The sequence below is a fragment of the Triturus cristatus genome, chromosome 6, assembly GCF_964204655.1.
Source record: "Triturus cristatus chromosome 6, aTriCri1.1, whole genome shotgun sequence".
NCBI classification, from domain to species: Eukaryota; Metazoa; Chordata; class Amphibia; order Caudata; family Salamandridae; genus Triturus; species Triturus cristatus.
Window position 1 is genome coordinate 197,508,838 of NC_140589.1, and position 25,330 is coordinate 197,534,167.

The following is a 25,330-nucleotide window of genomic DNA, read 5'->3' on the forward strand; positions in this document are numbered from 1 at the left end:
TGCAGAAACTATCACTACGGCTGTGAAAGGCTTCTACACTGCCAATAAACTGGACCTTATGAAAATGGTCATGTTTATGTCAGATTGAGCATCAGTGAAGGTGGTAAAGAACAATGGTGTTGCTACCCACCTTAAACAATTCATTTCCCATTTAGTTGAGCAGCACTGTGTTGCCAACCAAGTAGATTTGGCAGTTGATGATGCCTGAAAAAAAGTGCTGATGATCAAGGAAATTAAGATATTACTTTGAGGACTCTCTACACTGTGTTCTCCTGGTCTCCTATAAGGAAGTCAAAACTCAACAAAATTGCTTTGGTCACTGAATGTGAAGCGGTTTTCTTTTGGCCACTGAATGAGGTACAGTGGCTTTCAAGGCATTTTACAGTTGGTGCGCTCTTACATAATTATGAGCTTGCTCTTAAATTCTTTGAGCATGAAAAAGTTGAGGCGAATGACCCAATTGCTAAACATTGCTACAACACATTATCTGACTTAAACTACCATATTTCCCTTGCAGCACTGAATGACATTCTGGGTGAACTTGCATCTTTGTGCAAGTTGTTTCAGAAAAGCTCATTGGCCACTGTTGAAGCTGTACAGTATGCAAGGGCAAAAATGAGCTAATTCAATGAACAGTACTTGTCCGACACTATCTTTTGGAGAAACACAGTAAGAGATCTGATGAGTTTGTACAGAGAAGTCCGAGAGTATGACAGTGAGCTGATTTTATTTTTTGTTACATGTCTTTGTGAGCACATGAAAAGAATGCTCTCAGAAGATGAATTGAAGGAATAGACAAGCTTTGATTTTCACGCAGTAGCACCACAATCACAGCTTGATTATGGGAATGAGAATGTACAAAGACTTGTTGAAAAGTATAAGAAAGTCTTGGTCCTGGATGATTGTGACACACCTAATAATGTTGTCCAGCAATACAAAAATTATAAATATGTGGTGGCAGAACAGGCTAAAGGTCGCTTGTTAGGACCGTTCAAGACATAGTGAATTACACTCTGTGGAATGCTACACAGTATTATGTTGTGTCTCGGCTGCTGATGACTATGCAACTTTTCAGGCTTGAAGTGTAGACTGTGAACGAGGATTCAGCCTCATGACCTCAGTCAAGTCCAAATTAAGAAACAGACTAGAGGAGAGTCATCTAGATATGCTGAGGAGGTCAAATGCCTACTTCTCAAATGAGATTGGTGCCATAGATTGAGTTCATCAGCACTGGAAGGAAGCCAAGGACTGGAGAGAGAAGCAAACATGTCATGCATCTGTTGTCGGCACCTGACTTGTCTAAACTCAGCCGCAGCTCCTCATACATTCCATGTGTGGGTTGGGCATGAACTTTTCTCACCCTGCCTCTTGGAAACGATGGATTTAACCCAGATCTCTTAACTTGGGGTGAATGGATGATTTATTATGCATTCCATCCATCATTCGTCTGTGTTGCACTCTTGGGAGGGTCATCATGGCATTTATAAGTAGTATGTGCATCAAATTGTAAATGTTATTTAATTGTACAACTTGCTCTGTTTCAGGCATATTGCCCTATGCAGCACTCTAACTGAGAGTATTCAGTAAAGTTTAATAATGGTTCAACTTCCTGATTTCTGTTTTCTCTAACTGGGGTTTAGTTGTTACTTAACAAGTGTCCTTGGGGTGTGCCACCAGGTAACGCAACTTCCTTAATACCCTATTACATGGAGCAATGTTTGTAAAAACTTTCCTTTTTTGCTTTAGTTGTAAAGCAAAATTATGGAGTGGCAAATGTCACTGATCTTGGTAGTTGTTCACCGCACTCACATGAGTGCCTATTTTCTTAGTTCACGTACCCCTGGCTGCAGCACACAGAGACTTTACACTGCTGCAGACATTGGGAAAAAAATAGAGGAAACATTGGTTATAACCTGATGATTTAAAGGCTTTCATGTTTTCTGCCAAGGTGAGGTATACTGTGAAGAGCTATCAGGTGCACCAAGATAGTAACGTACCTCTCCTGTTGAGCAGTTAAGGCCGATTATAGTTCCTTCCTTAGTGCATGGGAGTAAGGATATATTTGGTCAAGGCAAACTTCTGCGGGTTGAGAGTTTGCTTTGTGCAATTGTTGTATGGTGAAATAGCACTTTTCCGTCCAAAATTCTATGCTGAGAAGAAGCAGACAATATTAAAGTTGAAGAGTGAGAACAAATGGGTTAGGAGAGTCCAACCATACACAGCCTGTTACATCATAGGGTGCGGCACAGAGATAAGCTGGCAGATGCAGAGAGCCGTGCTGTGATTGGTTGACTTTTGACCTGGTCGCTCTGCTATTGGTGGACGAACTGTGAGCTCTGTGACTGAGATATGGAGAAAGAGAAAGGCGAGAGTAAGAGAGTAGAAAATGAGTATCCTTTCATTAAAAATTCAAAAAGACATAGAAAAGGAAGAGGAATTACTGCCTGAAGGCACACCAGCTTGAGAAATGCTGGAAAAGAGTTGCACACATGCTTTTGGCTCAAACAAACTTTTATTGTATGTATGTGCTCCAGTACTCTTTTCTGTAGTGGATTTGCGGTACTTCCCACATATCTCAGTCCAAAATGACATTCTAAAACATATATACAATGATCAGTTGTGCAGATGATGAATTTTGTAACGGATCTTTCTCTTCTGCCCTGAGACAAATACGTTTTTCAGTTAACACTATGTCTGCCTGCCTTACATTTTCCACATTTATGGAAACCCCTCAACCTCATTCAACCACACCGGGTCATTCGATGCATGGAAATGGCTGTGCACCAAGTTATCCTTCAGTGTTTTAACTATCCTATAAGTGACAGATACATGCACACCCACCACTGATTTGAGTAAAGGATCTGCTTTTAAAGTTCCCCAATGTTTGCTCATTAGTCTCCTGACATCTATTGATTTACTATTGAAAACAGTGATGAATCTTGCATGATTCTCAGAAGCCTTTCCATCCCTTTTGGTAAAAAGCATTGTATCCCTATTCATAGTAGCTGCCTTCGCCTGAGCTGTTTTTCAAAACTCTGTAAGGATAACCTCTCTCATGGAATCTACTGAGTGTGGTCCGTTGTTCAGCTGCATATACACCATCCGTCGAGCAATTTCGTTAGCCCTAAATAACTCCCCATTGGGGCTACTCCACTTCAGATTCATCGGATGGTAGATTTTAGTGTGCAATACACTAGTTCCTGCAGTACTCTTTCTATTTAATCTCGTGGTCAGCTCTCCCTCAGTCATCATCCAGAGTAGATCCAAGTATTCTATGTATTCCCTACTCATCTTGCAGGTGAAACTGTGGTTGAGGTTATTAATCTGAAGCTTCCTCACAAATTCCTCAGACTTCCGATTACTGCCACCCCATACCAAAAATAATTCATCAATATATCTTAGCCAAATAATACCATGGGAGGTATATTGTTCATTCTCCAGAATCCACGTTACCTGCTTCTCCCACCAGCTAATTATTACATTTGCAGAGCTGGGGGTGAAGCAAGTGCCCACGACACTGTCTGCAAAAGGATATCATTTCACCTAACATCTGGGTATGGTCCAACAACTTGATCTACTCTTCTAAAAGGGAATGCAAGCATTAATGCCCTGTTTTTGATCAATGGATGTATAGAGTGAATTAAGATAAAGAGTTATCATCAGATATTCTTCCCTTCAGTGGATGCCATGTAGTTTTGCGAGAAAATCCGTAATATCCCTACAATGAGAAGGTAGAAATAAAACGTGTGGAGCCCAAACATGTTTATGAAAGATGGCTGCGGATTCAAAAAGGCCATCATTAACTGACACAATTGACCTCCCAGGTGGTTTGGTGGAATGTTTGTCCACCTTAGAGAGGAATTAAATGGTAGGAATTCTTGGGTCACCAACTTTAAGATACTGGTATTCATCATTAGGTAGATATCTCTGCCTCCACACATTCAGGAAATTATGATAGTCTGCGATCGATTTCTTTATATTCAGATTGACTAATGATAACGTAACATTCCCATCCTGTAGCTTTCTTTTTTTTTAGTTATTCTTTATTTCACAAGAAAAACATTTATTTTCCAATACATTTAGCGGCACAGAAAGGTTAATGCCCCCTGTCCTCCCCGCTCCTCCCATCCCCCTCCCCGGATTGGATCCAATCGTTAGATTTGTAAAAATTTTAAAGGAGAAAAGAAAAAAAGAAAAAAGAAAAGGAGAAGGAAAATACGTACTGCCAAGAAAGAAAAAAAAGAGACAGATCAAAAACCATAGGTGCATGAATATACCTATGACTGCAAGATCAAATTCACAGCTTTTCAATTTCCATCCCTTGTTAAAAACCAAGCATGTTCTCTAGTTCACCCCACTCTCCTAGTCCCAAAGAGCGCCTAATGCCCGAGTTCAGTAGATCCCTACTCTTCACTCCTTTTGATCCACCGGCTGATTGGTTCCCATATTTTCACGCACCTTTTCTGAGCGTTAATTCCCCTCCATTCATATACTGCCATTTCAGAACGGTAGATCACTAGAAGTCTACCCTGTCATTGTTGCCCATATGGTGATTCGGGGTCCAGCCAGTATGTGGCCAAACAGAGTCTTAGCACAGTCATGGTAATAAACTAAAATTTCTGGGTCCGCCATGAGACTTCTAAACCGCTCACCCCTAAGACCATCAGCCGGGGAGATAGAACTTCCCGAAATCCCAACTTTGCTTCAAGCAGTTTACCAACATCTCCTTTCAGAATATCGAGCTTAGGGCAATTTGCAAACATGTGGGTGAGATCTGCAGCAAAGCAGCCACTTCGGGGATAATGTGTACCTACAGATCCACCACACTTTACGATCTTAGCCGGGGTGATATAGAGGTTAAACCAGGTTTTATAACACTGTATCTTTAAATTGGCAGCAATAAATGATGTCTGAGATAAATATAGAGAGCCTTCGCATTCTCCAGTCGCAACTTGCAAAAGCTCTGACCAGCAAACAGTATGCTTCGTGAGATCATCTACCATTTCTTTATTTAGTAATTTATATAGAGTAGCTAATGAGGGTGGAGATTTCAGCAGTAAGTCAACAAGTGCCACCCGACAAAAACCAGACCATCCCCCGCCTTCTTGACCAGAAAATCTCTTACTTGTAGATACTTAGAGAATTGGGTATTCCCAATCCCAGACTTAATTGTAACAAAGGATAAAATCCCTCCTTCCTCTTTCTGGTCCCCAATCTTCCTCAACCCCATCTGGTCCCAAAATGTCATATATCCATCTCTAAAAATGTCTGGAAGTAAATCATTGTCATACATAGGGGTGCAACTATTCACCCCGCCTAGTCCAAGTTTTTTCCGGACATACCGTAAATGCACCCAACAAGATTTTGAATCTGACCCTTTTGAAATAGTCAAATTCTATCTGGTGCAGAAGACATCCTCTAGCTTCTATACCCAGTACTAATTCATGAATAGAAGTTGAGGCCTCCCCCTCTAAACCAACCCTATCCCTTTTCAATAGCCCTGCCATCTGCTTAAGCATCGATGCCCAATAGTACAATTGAAAGTTGGGAACGGCCCACCTACCTTGATCCCTTGAAAGACTCAAAAATGTTAAAGCCCTCCGGGGATGTTGACCGGCCCACAAAAAATGAGAAATCCTCTGATTTAGAGATTCAAACCAAAAGCTTTCTACCTCTAAAGTAATGGCTCTAAAAAAATACAAAATTTTAGGAAGAAATATCATTTTGATCACGTTGCTTTTCCCCATCAATGTGAGCTTTAAGTTGTCCATTCGAGCAAAGTCGATTTTAAACTCTAAACGAAGTAAGGGGCCAAGGTTTATATCTACAATCTTCTCCACATCCGCTGTAATATCTACCCCAAGATACCTCGCCATTAAAGCTACCCCATAGTCATTAAGCTGTGCTGAACTATTTATCACAATTTGGGTTTTCCTTTGGCTGAGTAGATATCCTAAGATATGCCCAAAGCAGGTAGCTTCCGTTTCAATTTCCACAAGGGCATTCGCGGGGTTGGGGGTGGTTATTGCCATGTTGTCAGCATATGCTAGAATCTTTGTGTCCCTGCGTTTATTATGCATAGATAAGATTCCACTATTCTGCTCGATCTTCCTGATTAAAGGGTCAATGTACAGAGTAAACAGCAAGGGAAAGTAAGGATATCCCTGTCGTGTTCCCTGATAGATAACGATTGGGTCGGACATACCTCCCATTGCAACAACACTAGCAACTGGATTCCGATACAATATCTGGATGGCCTTAATAAAACCTCTGCCAAAACCATTCCTATCCAATATAGCCATAAAAAAGGGCAGGAGACCCTATCAAACACTTTCTCTGCATCTAACAGAATTAACACCATAAGGTTTCTGGCATTCCTTGAGGCATCAAACAATGCAATTGTCTGCCGAATATGGCCGGTCGTACTGCGGCAAGGAACAAAGCCATGCTGGAGTGGCGAGACCAATCTTTTAATCACCCTTGCCAGACGGCTAGCTAGAATTTTGGAGTATATCTTAATATCGCTATTGATAAGCGTAATTGGGCGATAGGACCCTAGCTCATTGGTGGGTTTATCGTTTTTTGGAAATACCACTATGTTGGCCAACCTCCAAGAATCTGGGCCCCCCCCTCATGATTGAGCGCTCAAAAATAGCTCCCTCATAAAGTCATATAGCCAGGGGCAAAAAAATTAATAAAATTCCCCTGTTATTGAATCAGGTCCAACCGCTTTCCCTGACGGAAGTGAGTTAATTGCCCCCCTTACTTCATCTTCTGAAATTGGAGCCTCGAGAAGCTCTTTCTCCTCCAGAGGTAACACTCCGGAAGGCAGACCCGTTATATTTTCCTCAAATTCTTTGCCCTCATAGCAGGTGTCCTCCATATATAGTTGCTGGTAAAACCTCTGAAATGAAGAGCGCACAGCTGTTGGTTCAGAGATTAGTTCAACAATAGGATCGCAAATTTCAGAATTATCCCCGTGAACAATCCTCTCCCTTGTGCGCTGAGCTAGTAACAGTCCCACCCTTTCATTATTTTCATATATTTTACTGTGCCAGACCACATAGTTCCCAGCTGATTTTCTAGCCGAGAGATCAGTTATCAAAGATTTCCCGACTGCGAATCTTGATTGCGCTTTGTCAAGGTCTCACCCAGCTACAATTGTCTCAATCAGTTGTCTTTCACCCTCCGCTAAATCCTCATACAGATCTTGTACTAATTTCTTCTCCTTCCTCTGCGCCACCCAGCCATAACTAGATGTCTCCCCCCTTATCCCCTTAAAGGGCAACCCATACAATATCGAGCCGTGTGCTCCCTTTGTTTTCTGCTACAAACCTAGGAATCCAGATCTTCATATGTTGGATATATTTTTTGTCAAAGAGCAGCGCCCTGTCAAATGTCCAACGTGCTACCGAGGGAAGGTTAGCTTGTAGAGCTACTTCCAGAACCAGTGGGTTGTGGTCGGACATAACTCTTGGATATTTGTATATATGACCAATCTATGCTATCGCCGGGGAGACAAAAAAAAATCAAGCCTAACATGAACTTGATGTGGAGCAGAGAAAAAGGAATAGCCTAGGGCTCCTGGTTTTTGTGTAGCCCATACATCCAATAATCCCTGCAGCGCACATAAGTGTACTAAAGATTTAAAAACCTTAGGTTTGCGGCCTTGATATGATCTTTCCCCAAGCTGACCCCCTTGAGATTTGGTATTTTTAATAAAATCTCCACAAACTATTTGGGGTAGCGGCCACCCGACTAGCTCAGTGTTCAGCCACTCAAACAGAGTCGGATCATCCAGTATTGAGCCATACACAGAGCACAAAGTGAATGAGCAATCGTTCATACAGCATTGGGTGATGACCCATCTACCCATTTTGTCCAAGCTTAACCGCGGGAACCTGGCTCATCCTTTCCGAACCATAATAGCCATCCCTGTGTTCAAGTCCCTTGTGAAGTGCTGGCAACTAATTGATAACCGCCCAGCTCCGCAACCTCCCGCTGACTTGCCTCTACGTGTGTCTCCTGGAGGCAAACAATATCCGGCTTTAAATATCGGATATCCTCATTAAATCTGCATTTTTTCTGGGGGTTATTTAACCGCAGATATTAATAGAGGCAAAAAAGGTCCGAATACCCTTGCGATGCCTCCTGCATCCTGCTGTCGCCCTTTGCCGCCCCTCACTCCCTACTTGAAAAGAGGAAACAAATTAGAAATCTAAGGTAAAATCAAAGCTAGAGGGAATCGGTATAGACATAGCTGCTTCCTATTAGACCTTAGTTCAGGAAAACAATGGATTCTTCCGGTCCTGTTCTCTATTCCCACCACCCGATATTTCCTGCAGAAACTCTTCAGCCTGGCTTTCTGGGGTACACACCTTGGGAACCCCCTTATGAATAGCCTTCAGGCTAGCAGGGTTCATTAAATACACTTCACATCCTAGTTTCTGGAAAGGAGTAATTAATTGTGTAAGCCGCCAACTTCTCTCCACTATTGTGTGGCAGAAGTCCGGCCTAACAAAAAAAGTATGACCCTCAGCTGAGCATCTAGTTTTGGGTCTGGCCTCATCAAAGACTGCCTACCTCAAAAGGAAGTTGCCAAAGAAAATCAGAGGGGCCCTGGGTTTCTCATTTTGATCACACTGTCCCCTTTTTTTCTTCAGAATAAGTGGGAATTGATGCACTCTCTGCACCTCCGTGTCCCAGTCCCAGTTCCGGAAAGCCCCATTCAGCAGCCAAAAGACAGACTCTTGAATGTCTTCTCCTTCCACAATTTCTAGTATGCAAAGCAGTCCAAGGTTGTTCTGCCAATAGTGGGTCTCGAAATCCTCCATCTTCCACATGACATCTGTCATTCTGACCTCATTCGCGGTTGCTTGTTGTCAAATAGTGTCAGCTCCAGCTCAGATTATGGGACTGTGGGACATCCCCAGGGGCCCAGTGTTGTTTTTTGGGGGAGGGGGCACGCAGCACTCCTCCCTTGGCTGATTTTAGCATCGGGTCCCTCATCCTCTGGGGCCCAACACTGGTAAAGGTGGGTGCTTATCCAGGGTACCCACCATGCTTTTGTGGGGGCCCCAGCTGGCTCACCTAAATCCAGCAGGAGGTGGTGTTAATAATGCTGCTCCCTGCGTGCCGGATCAGTACTTAGATAAATGTTCCTGCCCGCATCACTGCGGCCAGGAAAACAGGTCTAAAGTTCAGTCTAAGCAGGCGGGAGCATTTTTGAAGCTCGTGCCCACTGGAGCAGGCTTGGTGAAAATGCTACTGCCAAGCGAGAGCAAGCACAGGTTTCCCTGCCTCCTCCACTTCAGGCAAGGAAACTGCTATTTCCCGGGGGTGGTCTCACTGGGACATAGCATTTGAGCTGCCCCCGAGGTATGGGGTCTACAAGGCATTACAGGCTCAAGAAGGGGGCCTCCCTCTTTGGATGCTCTGCATTTAATAAAGTTTCAGGCCTCGGGGTGGGCTCCCTAGGGCCTTTTAAGTTTTGAGGTTCTGGCAGGGGGGAAGCACTGCTCCTCCTCATTTTATAAAGTTTTGACAATGGGGATGAGCTCCCTGGGACCTTTAGAAGCTCGGGGAGGGGGTCCGTGTGGCCTCCCTCCTCTCCATACAAACACATTTTGTCCCCGGGGTGGGACCCCGGAGCTTCTAGAGGCTTGGGGAGGGAGGCCACATGGCCCCCTCCCACTAAAAAGCAATTTATACCCCATGGTAGGGCCCCCCAGGCCTCTTGAGGCACAGGGAGGGGGCCACACAGTCTCCCTCCCATTCAGAAACACAGCCCACAGGAGGTCTCCGGTGGGCATACGGCAAATAAATGTGGCCTGGCCGCATTTTGTTTACGATCCCACGAGACTCTTGCGAGACCGCATCATTTTTTGCCAATTGTTCTTTTTTAGTCCCAGAGTGGTCCCTCTGGGTCCCCCCATGGGGCCTAGGGGGTCAGGGTATCCGTACTCTGCCCCCTTATATTATATATTATTTTTTGTCAGGACAGGGAACTACGTCCTTGAGTCTCGTAATGACTGTCAGCAACATTTTTCCCATGTTGTGGTAGCCAATCAGAGTGCTCATTCTTGCAGAAGTCTGACTCTGGTGAGAGCAGATGGCCAAAGGATTACAAAGCTCTCAGGGCCAATCAAAAGAAACACTATTTTTAAATTGGGGCTTCTGCAAGAGTCTAGATGTTTATATTTGTTTGACCCTTTAGTTCTCAAAAACTACAGAATGGATTTACATCAATTACATCTAGATTCCTGCTGAATTTGGTGTAATTCTGTTCAGCAGTTTTTGCTGTAGCCCATCCTAAAGAAGTCTATGGAAAATGCATGAGTATTTTGCATTTTGAGGAAACCCCCTTTTTCTTGGCCCCTGCTTGTTCGATCACCCCAAAACTTTCCATGCACAAATTAGTCAATAAGTAGCACCTTTTTGGGAAGGTCTGTGGAGAGTCATCAAATGGAACCAAATTTACTAGCAACTCAACAAATGCTTTTCCTATGGAAAAGTGATCCTAACTATAACTACAATATATGGCAATATAGTGGAATATATTTACACACACACACAAAAGGTGCTGTATTTTTATCTCTAGGTATTTTTCTGTCATAGGATGAGGCCTGGGGTGTGAGAAATTGAGAGAATGTAAGGTCCTCCTGTTTGTCTGAAAAAATCTAACACTTTTTCTGAAAGCATTTGAAGATTTTCCAGCAGATCCTGGGAAATTAACATGGCCCTATTTTTCACTTTAACAGTCATTGAGTAGTTAAGTGGAATTATGTTACGTAAACGTCAATCCTGACAAAAAGAAAGACTGGTGCAAACCAACAAAAGCAGCACTTTCTATGTGGAGTGGAATTTATATAAATATAGATTACAAATGGAACAATCAACAACCCAGACAAGACTTACCAAAACAATAGGTTTTGCCAGAATTCTCAAAGCTTCATTGACCAAGCTCAGGAGCCGCAGGAATGCAGGGTCGTTGTGCTCGAATCGGTGGCCAAGCACAATAGCCACTATGATATTGGCAATGGATGCATTCATGATCATCATGTTGTCAAATGGCTGGCCTGGAAAAGAAAAGAAAAACGTAGTTAATTAAAAGATGCAAATATGTACTATATCCTACATCTCTTCTCCCTGAAGATTCACAAAACAGCATTGAAAATGGGTTTACAAGTGCATATTATATCTTTCGGAACAATTTTCTATATTGCCCCCTTCCGGGGAATTTAATAAAACTGCAGCAAAAAGAAAGAATGCACCCTATAGTAGGCACATTAATTTTCAATCAACCGCAGGTCTTAAACAAGAGATTATGTATACCTAAAGTGCCTCCTCATTTCTCAAAAGGTGTCACATTGCCTAATGCTGTTTAACACCATTGAACCCTTACCTGCACTATCATCTGACAATTCGTTTCTGAACTGAATTAAACATTTTGTTAGCTTACTTTTGTAAATGGAATTGTTTTTAAATTTTTTATTTGCTTTTTAAATCATAACTCATTGAAGCTTTTCATATTTTTGTTGGAAGGTCATCTACTTGCAAGCTAATTGCTTATTCACCCCTAAAGTACCCTTTTTTTAAACTGTTGCTTTTATTGTGAATGTCCGCTCACTTTAAATCTGGATTGTTTTTCCCTGTTGATTGTATTATGTCTTTTCACCATAAAGTCACTTTTCACATCTGACCGACTTTCTGGTGTAACAATGCTCCCTTAAACATGGTCAGACTTTGCATTCTGGATCCAAACCAGTTTTGAAGGGCTGTTTGAGGTGTGCCTTGATCAATGCACGCTCAGTTGTAAAGCCCTCTACGGAAATATTTGATGTATTGTTTCAGAGACTGTTGGCTGTCCTGTCCTGTTGCGGTGGTGAAGTGAGCTAAAGAATGATGATGGATTCAACCCAGATCTGTGACTGGGGGTGAGTATCTAAAAAGTTTCAGCACTCCATCCATTATTTCATTGTGTTTGCTTTGTTCGCCCTAAGTTGGCAGGGTATGCCCAGACGTGGGTCCCTTGCTCACTTTGCCACTGGATTCAAGCTAGTGTGGCTGATGGGGTGATACCACAAAACCGGTCCCAGGATGCTTGTTTTGGGTCCAGGGAAGACCTGGTTTGGTAGTTCGGGTTGGACTGTTCCCATGAGGAACAGCGTCAAGACTGATTTGCATATGGCTTGGTCTGAACTGGGGTGGCGAAGTGAGCTGAAGAATGATGATGGATTCAACCCAATTCTGTGACTGGAGGTGAGTGTCTGAAAAGTTTCAGTGCATGTGATGTGGAGGCAAAATTCTGCTGCATATTTCCAAGTAACAGACAAACATTTTAACAGATCAGGAAGCGGGGGTGGGGGATAAGGGAGGAAGCATAGTGGACAAGCTGGTAGAGTTTCTCACAACCTGCTCGCCAATCATTTCCTCACCTAAAATGGCCGGTGCATCAAGTTTATATCACATCCATCTCAATTGTGGGAATTCCCCACACAATCCAATGGATTTCACTTGACAATTAGCACTGTAGATCATGTGTTTTCTAATAAACTCAATGACACTTATGTTTCAGATCTTTTAAATGTTGCAGCCATCTTTAATACATGGATTTCTTAATCATGCTACGCCAATTCAGGCACGCTCTGGCTGGCCCACTCACCATGGCACACTTTTCAATGAGACAGCCAGGAATTTGGAATAACAAATAAAGACGGTTTCTGTTAAGGAATTTATATGAAAACATATTTTAAACCAATAAAACTGCATTGAATAGTAACATGTCATTATTCTTGCACTGCAGATCAACATAGAGGCCAAGCACAAACCCCTCCCCTAAAACTACTCAACCCTCTGCTGGTGATCATGTGGGCTCTGGCAGACAGCTACTGTTGTCTGTAATAAGGACTAAAGTTACTTCAACTAAACGGCAAACATAAAGTTGGAAACGTGCATGATAAAAACCAGTTGCCTCTGGCCGCTCCTGAGCTATTGATCTGCGCAAGATAATCTCTCAGTATCGAAAAATGTAAAAACCCTTTCTATTATGATTGTAACAAAGTTCATATTAGAAATTTTTTGTGCTAGAGAGTTCACATTACAAACCGCCTTTCTACTATGTATATCCAAGTGTTCACAAGGTAAAAACCCTTCCTACTCTATTTTATAGGGTCACACCATGCAGCACCCCTTCCTTACGGCATTGACACTAGCCCTGTTTTAACAATGTCTCAATTAGTTACTATTTTAACTATTGCAAATGTAGGTTAACACAACTACCGCACAATCAAAAGGCTGCAAAGATATTACTTGCCTAGTACTTGACCCTGAGGGTAGCGAGACATAGAATACAAGGCTTACTCAGGGAGGAGGTGTGGCTTAGAGACCTCAAACCCCACAAAGCAAAAAAAAATACATCCTATTGTATTAGTCACAGTGTTCAAAATGTTAAACTCTTTGCTATTTTATTTGTCAGAGAAATCACAATGCAAAACCCCTTACCACTGCATTTTCAGGGAGTCTATTATGTAACGCTCCCTTACTGTGTGTTTGTCAAAGAGTTCAGACCGCCAGTATTTGTAATGGGATTACACAGGATCGCCATTAACAATACCTTTATCGTAAGTACTTCAGAAGCACAAATTGCAAACTAACCATAGGCATGTGAAACAATTCAATATAGATGTTTAGCCAAAGCTCCTTTTTCAATACTGCTTTATAGAGCTGCTTTGGTGATTACATTAGCTCACACAGACAGCTACAAATATTTCAAGTCACACCTAACAAGTGGTTTGTGGGTTTTTGCAAAATTGAAATATGCGTTAATTTTCTTTTCTTCTAAAATCTCTCTATATCTTCTTCCCAATATCACAGTTACCATCCTTTGAGGTTAGGGTTTAACGCAACCATTCTTAGAACATATATTTTGATAATATAAGTTCAAATTTTGGAAAAGTTCATCAAAGGATATGGATGTGAGGGAAGTGAGGGTTTGGGAATATCAAAGGTAGTGGGTTTAGTAAGGGACAAAATGTACTGTGCATATTCTGTGCATGACCTCCAGATAAAACATTAAACTCTGCATTAGATATCTGTAGATTGTTGTTCTTACAATATGTATGAATCTTAGAGGACACTTCAGCATTTTATTACTTGAAACTCAATCAAGTAAACACATTTAAGTGGGTAAATGTGCAGTATCATACGTAGGCTGTATTTCTCTAAGGTAGAGATATAGCCAGTCAAATTCCAAGTGTGTATTTTGCAACCATAAGCACTCTCCATTCAACAATCAGTAAGCTCACCGCTAGCATTGTTATTTTGAAAGTAAACTTTTCAGAATGTAAGGCACTGTTGGCAAAAAACACAGGACTGCACGAAGTAACAATTGACATGGGGGTACATGACAGCTGATGAAAAAATCGGTTCACAAACATTCCAGTAGTATGTAGTTTGCTTTATGGTTATCTTTTTGGCTAAGGGTTAATAAGCAGCTAGGAACAATTAACCCTGCAACTGTCAGATTGTGTCTAGTGAATAGCTGAATGCAAGACATGCTATAACTTATTGGACACAATGTTTTTGAGTCCTCTGCTGGCTGCAGTGCTCATGAACGTCTATAAAGTCACCAACAAGACATTTGGGAAAGGTAACAAACTTAGAATATGACTGAAACATAAACGTGGGCAGAAGTCATTTGTGCAGGTTAACAGTTGACAATTACTTTTTAAACCCGATTGCTTTTAAATACATTTTAAGTTTGCCATCCAATGAAGATATTTACCTTTGTATGATTTAAAATGTTGGATCAAATAGCCACATTCTTCAATAATTTTGTCTTCTATTGTTGACTTGCCCATGCCAAAGTCGCGTAACGTTGTTATTGTAAATCTTCTCATCACCTTCCAGTTTTCCCCGTGAGAGAAAATGATTCCTATGTAGAATTGAAATGATAACAACCTCTTAAAGCTGAGTTTTCATTCAATGTGATTCTTTCTTGCAAATACAAGAATGTGAGTGGCACAAAGTGATCATACTTTAAAAATGTATATCAGTACAGTACCTTAAAATATATATGCATTCTTTGCAGTTGCATCTCAACTTTACTATTGAGAGAAATATTGAATTCTAAACAATCTCATGTGTCATAGGGCACTCTGGACGTAATTACAAAATCTGCATATAACGCATAAAGCGCTGAAACCCAAAATTGAGCCTTTGGTACATTTACACCTTCTTCTACATGCACCATTGTCTTCTTGACACAAAGTGGGATGTCTTCTTTCAGATGTGTCTTGGCATTTCAGTGGAAAGTAGTTGGTGTGATTACATAAGATTCCCCTATACCTCCAATACTACCCCAACATTTGACTGGATTTTGTATCAAGCTACTGTTACAAAATGCAATTATGAACTTACTAATCGGAGAAAATGGTTGTGTACTTGTCAGGCAGTGCAAATGTTGGTGCAAAGTTGCACCAGTGCACCCTTTGTAACCTGGGCCACAAAACTCATGTAACCCTCCATAGTGCTTGCACTTGACAGACAGGCAGACACACACACACACATGCACGACGCACACACACACACACACACACACACACACGTGACTCTCTCTCCCTGCCCCCCTTTCTTAGATGTCTATCTGCCTCTACAAAAAAAAATCTACAGTTTGGGTTGAGATTCTGCCGACAGGACTGCCTTAATGAGACTGTAGGCCCCAGAGAGAAGAAGCAGAAAAAGTCAGGTTTTAAGGCCTGCTCTTTTTAGACCATGAATCCCAAGAACAAATGTCCCATCCTCTCTATTTGAACTGGCCTCCTCAAAATTTTAGGATTTTTTTTTTTTAGCATTCGACTAGTTATGACCTAAGTGTGAAAAATTAAAATACCAATAACAGTGATTTATTTGAAATAATCTAAAATGTTGCTAATCCTGATTTAATATGTTCTTACGCAGAACTATTTTCTCCTAACTTCCAGATGCATGGAATAGCCATAGGCTGTTGGACTGAACTATTCCATGAAAATTAAATGATGGGATGGTTGGAGTACACAATGTGCTTGGAAACATATTGAGTACAACATGTACGTGCCTGGTAAGATTTATTAAAGTTTTTTACATGGTCTGAAATGGTAGCAAACAACTTTTGAAAAGACGCTTGGAATTCTGCAGATCGGAACACGTCTGTACACTATTTAAATACGGCATTAGATATGGACGAGCCTCACACTTTAAAGAAAAACATGAACACAAAACAGAAAAGCTGTTATGTCATGGGATTGACGGGATACCACCTCATATTAGGAGGGAAAAACATGAAGGTCCTGATTATGAGTGGGCCGGTAAATTCACACCTGTGCGTAAACTGGAATAGTTGATAGAGAGGAAATTAATATGAAGCTTGACTTAAGTTCTCACCTAACTATCATTTCAAAATTAGGTGTGGGCAACACTTGTGAAATACCGTGTTAAATATCCCCAGATTTGCGCCCACTGCCGTGCCCTGGAAACTCTCCACTGTCTCCCTATTGAGGAAGAGGATCTCCTTCAAAGCCCTGGGTTATGCCCACAGAATAGGCAAAGGCCCGAAATATCTCCACGCTATGATACATTATAGTATAACCCCACACACTGCCTGGGATCCTCTGGAACTGGACTGGGTAGCATTCCCAGATACAACAGAAAATGCTTTGGTGGCATCTCTTTCAGGCACCTGGCTGCCAAGCAGTGGGGTTCACTGCCTCTGCACCTCAGACTGGAGACGTCAGAATCAGCTTTTAGGAAACATCTTAAATCTTGGCTGTTTAGTAAAAATGTCACCCCTTAGAAATACTCCCCCTGTCCTTTCTTAATGAGTTCAGCCTTGATTGAATCCAGCACGGGGGCACTCCGTAATGGAGTAACTAAGCGCTATACAAGCTACAAATAATAATAATTAAAAGTAATATCTATTGTGTCAAAAGTTAGATGCCTTCCTTTGAGCATAAAAAATGAACTATATATGGAGATGGAGAGGTTGACTGATTCTGGTGTCAGTTGAAGCATCAGACTCCAATTGGTGTAGCAAAAAAGGCTGATTGAAGAATGTGTAAATACTACCAAATATTGGTGAAATGGTCATGACTTTAAATGAAGAAAGATATTTTACGACTTGTGATCTTGCTTTGGCATTTCATCAGCTCATGTTAGCAGAAGAGTCTCAAGAGTTGCCTTGTTTTGTCTCTCTTTTGGAGTCATATAAATTCAAACGTTTGCCACTTGGGTTCATTTCAACCACCTCGATATTTCAAAGGTCTATGTTGTTGATGTTAAAAGGATCAGAGGTGTAAGGTACTATCAGGATGACTTAATTTTCGATAAAGCCAAAGGTCAACATGATCATTCAGTGAGAATGGTCTTGAAGAAGTTGTTTTCTGATTTGCCTTTAAAATTGAAAAAGTGCAGTTTTGGGGTGAGTGAGGTGAACTATTTGGAATATAAAATTTCCAAGAAGGGATATCTGTCCCAAATCAGATTTGGTAAACATTATCCTGGACTAGGGATGGGAGGCCCCGTGCTTAAACACTAGTTTAAGTGAACCTTTTATTAAAGAAGAAATGGCATATTTTTTAGGTGATGGAGACTATTATGGAACATTTACTCACACATTTATAGATAAAAAAGCAAACATGACACAATTCACTGTAGAATTCAAATGGACTAATGTGTGTAGTGAGGATTTTAAGTTGATAAAACAGGAATTAATAATGGCACAGTGATTGCAAATGTTTGGTCAGGGTCATTATGCACACAGATGCCAGTTTGAAAAGTGTAGGTGCCGTGCTTGCAGAAAAGAGTAAGGGTATTGATGTGAGCATCATGGCTTAGAGCACAGATCTTTAAAATGTTTGCTGCCGAGACCCCTTGTCAGACATTTGTAGGCATTAGGACCCCCTCCTTACAAAAATTCTAGAACCTGGTACTCCTCATCATTTACAACTAGCGAAAACTAGAAACGCCCCCCCCCCCCCCCCACAAAGTCACCGGGCGCTGATGGCCGGGCGGCTGAGTTCTATAAACCGTTCCCAGATTTCTTAGCAGATAGACTGCTTGAGACTCTAGATCTTTGCGTGAAGCACTCTTAGTGCTGATCCTTAAGGCAGGGAACGACCCCACACTACCAAACTCATATAGGCCCATATCTATGTTAAATGTGGACCTGAAACTCATAAGCCATGTTTTGGCATCCAGATTGCTCCCGTATTTGCCTCAAATTATCCATTAAGACCAATCAGGTTTCATACCCCGTAGGAATATCCTGCAAAATATCCATCGCCTGGCACATGTTATGTAGTCCCTCGAAGGGAAACCAGGGGATAGCACCCTGGCCTTCTTAGATATAGAGCAAGCGTCTGCCTCGGTCAGATGGGACTATATCTGGCTGGTACTAGCAAAATTGGGTCTAGGACAGCAATACATCGAATGGGTCAAGGTATTATACACAAAGCCATCGGCTATGGTCTGTTCTGGACGTTATGTGTCAGAACGTATAGGGCTCCAAAAAGGGACACAGCAGGGGTGCACGCTCTCCCCACTAATATTTGCAATAGCAATGGAGCCTCTAGCCTGCCACCTGAGACAGGCACTCAGAGGACATGGCATAAAAATAGGGCCATCTAAACATGTGGTATCTCTATATGCAGATGATGCGTTGGTGTATCTAAGTTCCCTGGCGCAAAAGTGTGCCGACTTCAACAACTGGAGCTCCCATGGGAATTGGAAGCAGTACGGTACCTAGGAATACACATCACCAGGGGCAGGGATCGGTTCTACGATCTAAACAGGGGAAGGATAATAGGGGGACTTCATGGAAGTGTGAACTTCTGGAACACCCTAGAGCTGTCCCTTATCGGCAAAGCGCCTTAATAAGAATGGTGGTGTTACCCAGATGGCTCTATGTCATGCAGGGGTCTTTTTTATGAGATCCAGCGCAAGAACTAGAAGTGCTGCTGACATCCTTGTTATGGAATGGGAGGCGATGTAGGGTGAGTCTGGAGGTGATGAAACGGCAAAGGGATAGAGGGGGGTTGGAAATATATTGCCTGGCATCGCAGCTACAGCACGTTATACTGTGGCTTGACACAGAATCCCCCTGGGAGAGGATCCTATTGGAGTGTACCTACGGGAATCAAAAACTACCAACCCTACTCATGAGGGGAAAAGGCATACCAGGCACCCCCCCCCTCCCCCAGTACGATTAATGGCCAACTTGTGAAATAGAACGGTAAAAACCGTAATCAAGAGGAAGCCCTTTGCACTGGAGGCAGATGTATGGGGTATACCACAGTTCGCTAAGATATAGCAGGCAATGACAATCGAAAAATGGAGAAACGGAGGCTGCCTAATGTCAGCGGACCTGTACAGAGAAGATAGGTTCATAACCTATCAGGGAGCAGTAAAAGTATTTGAACTGGAGGCCGGACAATTTCTGCAATACGCAAAAATAGCTGCCATGGCTAGAGAGATCTGGCCGACCTTTCCAGAGGCCCCAGAACACTCACACACTCTAGTCACCATGATTTCCATGGCGGGAGGGCGTACATTTGTGACCCATCTATATAGAGCACTGAGGGAGGACAGACAAGGCAAGCTCTTTAAAATAGAAGAAAGATGGCAGGAGGTTATTTCTCATCCATTAACACAGTCTGAGTGGAAGAAGATACTCAAGGGAGTCCATAAAGTGTCAATATGTGCCAGGTTTAAATTAATACAATACAACATAATACATATGACGTACCTATCCCCCAAAAGACTGCACACGATTAACGCATCACGTGACCCACAGTGCCCTAGATGTAGGTGTACACAAGCTGATTTTGTTCACATGGTCTGGCAATGTCCCCCTATATAAAAATACTGGACGGAAGTACTAGAGCAACTCAATAGGGTAACAGGATGGAGTGTAGCACTAGAGATAACAACATGCCTTTTGGGACTGATACCCAGCAATCCCAAGAGTAAAACAACCAGACGTTTTCTGATACTGGTACTCACAATAGCAAAAAGGCGAATTGCAATCAATTGGCTGTCTCAACAGGGCCCATCCATAGCAAAATGGAAGTTAGACCTCAAAGAATTGGCGACGGCAGAGGAGGAACACATGAGGAAAGCCAGACTAGATGAGAAATTGCCAGAGGTATTATTGGCCTGGGGGATGATTATAAAAGAGTTGATAGCCACACCCCAGTCATCGCAGTTAGACCCAGTGGGGGGAGAGCAACAGGATACAGGGGATGCCCTAAGACAGGTTGGATGAGTTAGGGACTCACAAGTTGACTCATAAATTTGAAAATGAGCACGACAAAACCCACTGACACTGGTAAAAGGATACTGGTTGGGGGAGGTGGGTTAAGGGTTTTTTCTTCAAATTATGATCTTTAAAGTTTGGGAGTATTGCGAAATAGTGGAATTTTTATTCCACCTTGCCAATCGTTATACTGTAACTGATGGAATGATGTATAGAATATCCGTTATACATTGGGTAATCACTGCTGTTTACGTGACAAAACAATAAAGAAATAAAAAAAAAAAGATAAACGCACCCAATTCCCACAGCAAATAATTTTTACAGTGGGGAAATAATATTAAAGAGTATTTAGCAAACCAAAGGTCAGTCTGCGTGGGGGCATGGTCAAAGGTGTAGCTAAAAACAAAGGGCCTCAAATGAGGAATTGCCGTAGGGCAGTGCCGCAAGTCTTCTTGTTGCTTTGCCCTATGCCAATGTGAAATTGACAGGAAGGCACCTTATTTCTGAAATCGGTGCATTCCTTTCCCCTTGCGTTGGTGCACAAATTGATGCCTAGTACCAACATGGGCAGGATTTTTTTTTTGTGCAGGAAGGGGCACCTTCCTTCACAAAAACAATCCCAAGAGGCATTTACCTCTTTCTATGTGAGCTGCAGAATGCAGCACACATGCAAAGAGGAAAAAAAGAGGAGAGTGGGAAGGTGTACGTTTTTGGCGTTGCCCCAGTTTTACGTGATTTTGTAAATATGGGGCAGCATCAAAATTCATGGGTGTCCCATGGAACACTTCCTTGGGGCAGAGTAAGGCAATGCAGTGACTTGCGCTGCTTTGTCTTACTCCATATCCATGATGCCCTGCAAAGCCATACAGGGTGATTTGCGCCGCCTCATAGGTATAGTTGAGATGCTTACGCCACCTGAGAGTCAAAAAAAGACTCTCAAAATAAGCGCCAAAATATTCTGCAAGTTCTTTAGGTCTTTTACTATCAGGTACCTACATATAAAATAATGGGCAGCATAAATGAAAAATAAATTTTAAAAAGTTGGCCCTCAGTGGGAAATGCACTGTAGTACATTATAAAACCTTTATTAGTTAATGCACTGCAGAGGTCTGTGTGTAACCAGAGAGCCAGAGAATTTAATCTTGGTTGGTGCAGTGGAGAGTAGTGACTTGTGTACTTTTAGTGCTACGAGGTCACAGCCTGTGGCAGAAAGCACTGTGACTATGTAAGTAATTATTTTATACTTGCATTACACTGAGAACAAGATAGACTGATACAAAATGTTCAAATAGGTTTACGATAAAATGGTGCTTCCAAAATGTCGATTTTAGTCATACCAGAGCATACGTAATGCAATCCTTAGCGGTGCAGAGTGCTGAGTAAATACAGTTATGACTGAAAGCACACACTTCATAGCCCAGTTGTTAACTCTTTGAACTACCACTCAAAAAAAACAAATCTTTGTCATCACAAAGTTTGGAGTGATTCGATCAATTAAAGCCAAAACCAGCTCCCAAGCACCCTTTGCACTTACAGATAAACTAATAGCGCACATTTGCATTTCATTCAGACAAGCAGGCATCCTGGCACGAAGGATTTTCACTGCACAGGAGACTCAATTAATGAAACTTCAGCTGTAGCATTTTAACTATCGAAATTAGCCATCCCAGTAGGGCCGTCTTGTTTCCAAAACGCAAGCAAACATTTTGGAATCCAGGCACAAGTGAGGCAGAAGAATGCGCGCCCCCCCTTCCCAGGACTCCACGGCCCCCCGGGGGTCACGCCCCACAGATTGACAACCTCTGGCTTAGCCCATAATTACTCCTTTGCTTTGGACTCATTAATTGTTTATGACTCATGTTTGTTACATACTTGAATGCCAGTAATTGAAAACAAAAAGTTTTTATGGATTTAAGGAAAATAACAAAAAACTTTATTGTCGAACCTTTTTACATAGGAGACAAATTGTTATGGTTTTAACAAACTAAAACAATAAACATTTATTTGATTTGATTTGATAATTACTCCTTTTTTGAGAAACAGTGTTTGGCTATTTATTCAGCAAATGTGGACTGAATATATAGCAATTAACATCCAAATTCTTTGGTGGCAGTTCCATAGATAGATAGATAAATAGATTTTCCTCAGCACAATTACTAGAAATCATCGGTGCAATTGGTTCAAAACGGTACCTCGGTGAAACCGAAAGGTTATGACAATAAAAAAAAAGCTGCACTGACCATAAGTGGACCGCAGAGTGCGTGTGAGGGTTCTATTATTATACCTGATGTTGGGTATGAAGTGAAGAAACTTCTAGAGTCCCACCACTGAAATGTTTCGAATTTCCTGCATCCCTACTCTGGTCCCAGTCTATTTACAGTTACAATAGGCTAGTGTGAAGTTCTTTGTGAGTGAGCTGAGGCAGGGTCTTTGAAGTGCAAGTGGGGCTGTGCACAGCTCAATACCCATCCTGCTTTGGATGACCCCTCCTTCCAATACCCAATTCGTCTATTGTGTGGCTGTTTGGAAGGATTGCCAACAGCCAACTACACCTAGTCATGTGACCCAGGACACAGGCTGCAGGCATCAAATGGTCAGGACAAGAAAATATAAACTTTCTAAAAGTGGCAGTTTCAGAAGTTCTAACTTAAAATCTGACTTCACCATTAAAGAGGATTTTGCGTTACACACCCTCAGTCACCAAATATGCAATTTCCAGACAAATGCTACTACTTATTAAATGTAATATGGTTATCCACTGTTATCCGATGGGAGAGGTAGGTCCCCCAGCAGTGAAGAACAAATTGGCGAGTTTTCACAACCAGGACATGTAAAGCTTAAAAGTACATAGCCAACTTTTTATATCCATTGCACCCTGGCCTATGAGCTGTATAGGGCCTACCTTAGGGGGTGATAGAGAGTTTTAGACCTAGCAAGGGGTTTATTTTGTCAGGTTGAATTAGCGGGTAGGTTTTACAATGCATACAGGCTGTAGTGAAAGCATGGGCCATGTTTTAAAGAACTACTTAAGTGAGTGCCACAATGCATGGTGAAGACTCACTAGTAACATTTAATTTACCAGCCTTAGGTGGATGGAATACCACTTTTCTATGGAGCCAGGGAAAGAGCTGAGCAGGTAGTGCTTAAGCCTTATCTGCATCACAGTGCCACAAGTTCTGCAACAGAGAGCAGCTCCTCTATTCAGCAGCTGTGCCTCGAGACAGACTTTGGCTTCATGATTGCTACTACAGCAGCTGTTGGTGCTCAAATGGGTATAATTTCTGATATTGACATGTTTCCCTTGTCTTCATTGCTTCATTCTGCTCGGGAAAGTGTCACTCATAGTTGTAGAAATGTCACTCATAATTGCACTGAAATTATGAAAATGTCACACATAGGAATCTGAAACCTTGGCAGTTATGATGGCGATCCCTTTTCATCCCTAGGGATCATCACAGGTAGAGTTCAGATATGCGCATTCATCTGTTCTCCTGCTAATATTTGTTTTTTAACCAGATGCAGAACATCCTTCACCTCAGAGATCCTGGTAGTTCCAGTTAAAGAGATACTGGAATGAGAGACTCTTTGTGGGATGCAGAGGTCAAAAGCAGTGGAAGCAAAATGTATTACATGTGTTAATTTTGGGTTTCCATACTGCAGAGCTGAACTGCCCCTATTTGTCTGAAGCCACAGGTTGCCTTTCGGCCTTGTGAGGGTTACTGGAATGAAGCATCATCATTCCTAATGCTTTTGATGTGTTACATTTCCTTTTCTTAGTGTGAGAGATAAGCAACTAGTGCATTAGCAAGGTTACTGGAATTGCTTTTGAAAGTTGTGATTGGTAATAATGAGTAACATGTATGACCCAATGGCAAGTTGTTCATAGTTCAGCACTGGTTTTTTATTTGGCATGGCTATGGTCTGGTGGAGATTCAGTTTGCAAACCAGATATTGCAATATATTTCATCCGCTCCACCTTTTTAGGTCGAGCCCTGAGCCAGCGCGCAAGTGCTGCTCTGGGGTTGACCTGTGGTTTGGGGGAGAAGCCACGCCCACTTCCCCGCCCATCTTTTTCATTGGCTTGTGTCTTTGGCATTCCTAATTGCTGCCTTCCGATTCGTTTATAGGCTTGTTAGTCCCTCCTTATGACGGCCATGTTGTCCTTTGTATCCTTCCAAGGCTACTGGCCCCTTTACTTCGAGTTTTGCATGGTATGTGTTATTTAGATTGTGAGCACTATATTGTTCCCGTGCCTTCTCACCCCCCACCCCCCCACCCGCACTCCTGTTTGCAATGCAATAGGTCTCACGTAAATGCGAGTCCTATTGCATTGCAAATGCTTGTTTCCTGAGTCTCCTGGCCCCTCCACTCTGCCCCCTGCTCCTCCCATGCCCATGGTCTCTCCACCCTCCTGCCCTTCCACTCTCCACCCTCCCTCCAGCCCAGCATATTGGGCCTTTCTAGGCCCATGAGTGGCAGGCAGGCTGGGCGGCCCTTGGGGCGCGGGTCCAGGGAGACCTCTCGGGCACGGAAGGGTTCAGAGAAATGTGCCGGCTCCTCCCCATGCCTGTGCGGCCGCGGGATCCCGGCTTGTCCTCGGGGGAAGAGGAGCCGATCCAGGTCCTGCATTCCTCTCACAGACAGCACGAGTGAGGAACAAAACCACATCTGGATCCGAGCGGGAGGCGGAGGAGGCAGCGGTGGAGAAGAAAGAAGGCCGGGGCGACATGAGGGTAGATGCCTTTTTTTTATTATTATTATTTGTACTTCTTGTCCGTCTTCTGTCAGCCGGGGCCCGTGGTGCGTCTCTTTGGGTCTGTAGGGTGGGCTGCGGCAGCCCAGTGGCTCACTGGTCACATTGTGCATTTTTGTTAGTCTTGTGGTTCCCCCTCCCCAGCATGCATGGGATCAGAGACATCCCATGCCCCTCTGTCCCTTGTAAACCTGCCTGCTGTGCGGTGCACCTTCTGTGCAGCTTCCTGCTGCCACAACCACACCTCTGCTCCCTAAAGCTGTCGGTAGTATCACCCTTCTGCTCCA

At 42.6% G+C, this 25,330-nt stretch overlaps 1 protein-coding gene across 1 annotated transcript in view; it reads right to left on the minus strand.

The window, feature by feature from the left end:
- LOC146816631 (cytochrome P450 2K1-like) overlaps nt 1-25,330 on the minus strand; it is a 434,887-nt gene that overhangs the window by 239,614 nt on the left and 169,943 nt on the right. Inside the window, exons 3-4 of the mRNA XM_085610510.1 lie at nt 14,786-14,935; nt 10,918-11,078 (exon numbers count right to left, since the gene is read on the minus strand). Of these exons, the coding sequence (XP_085466636.1) occupies nt 10,918-11,078; nt 14,786-14,935 (311 nt within the window). The remainder of the gene's footprint in view (nt 1-10,917; nt 11,079-14,785; nt 14,936-25,330) is intronic.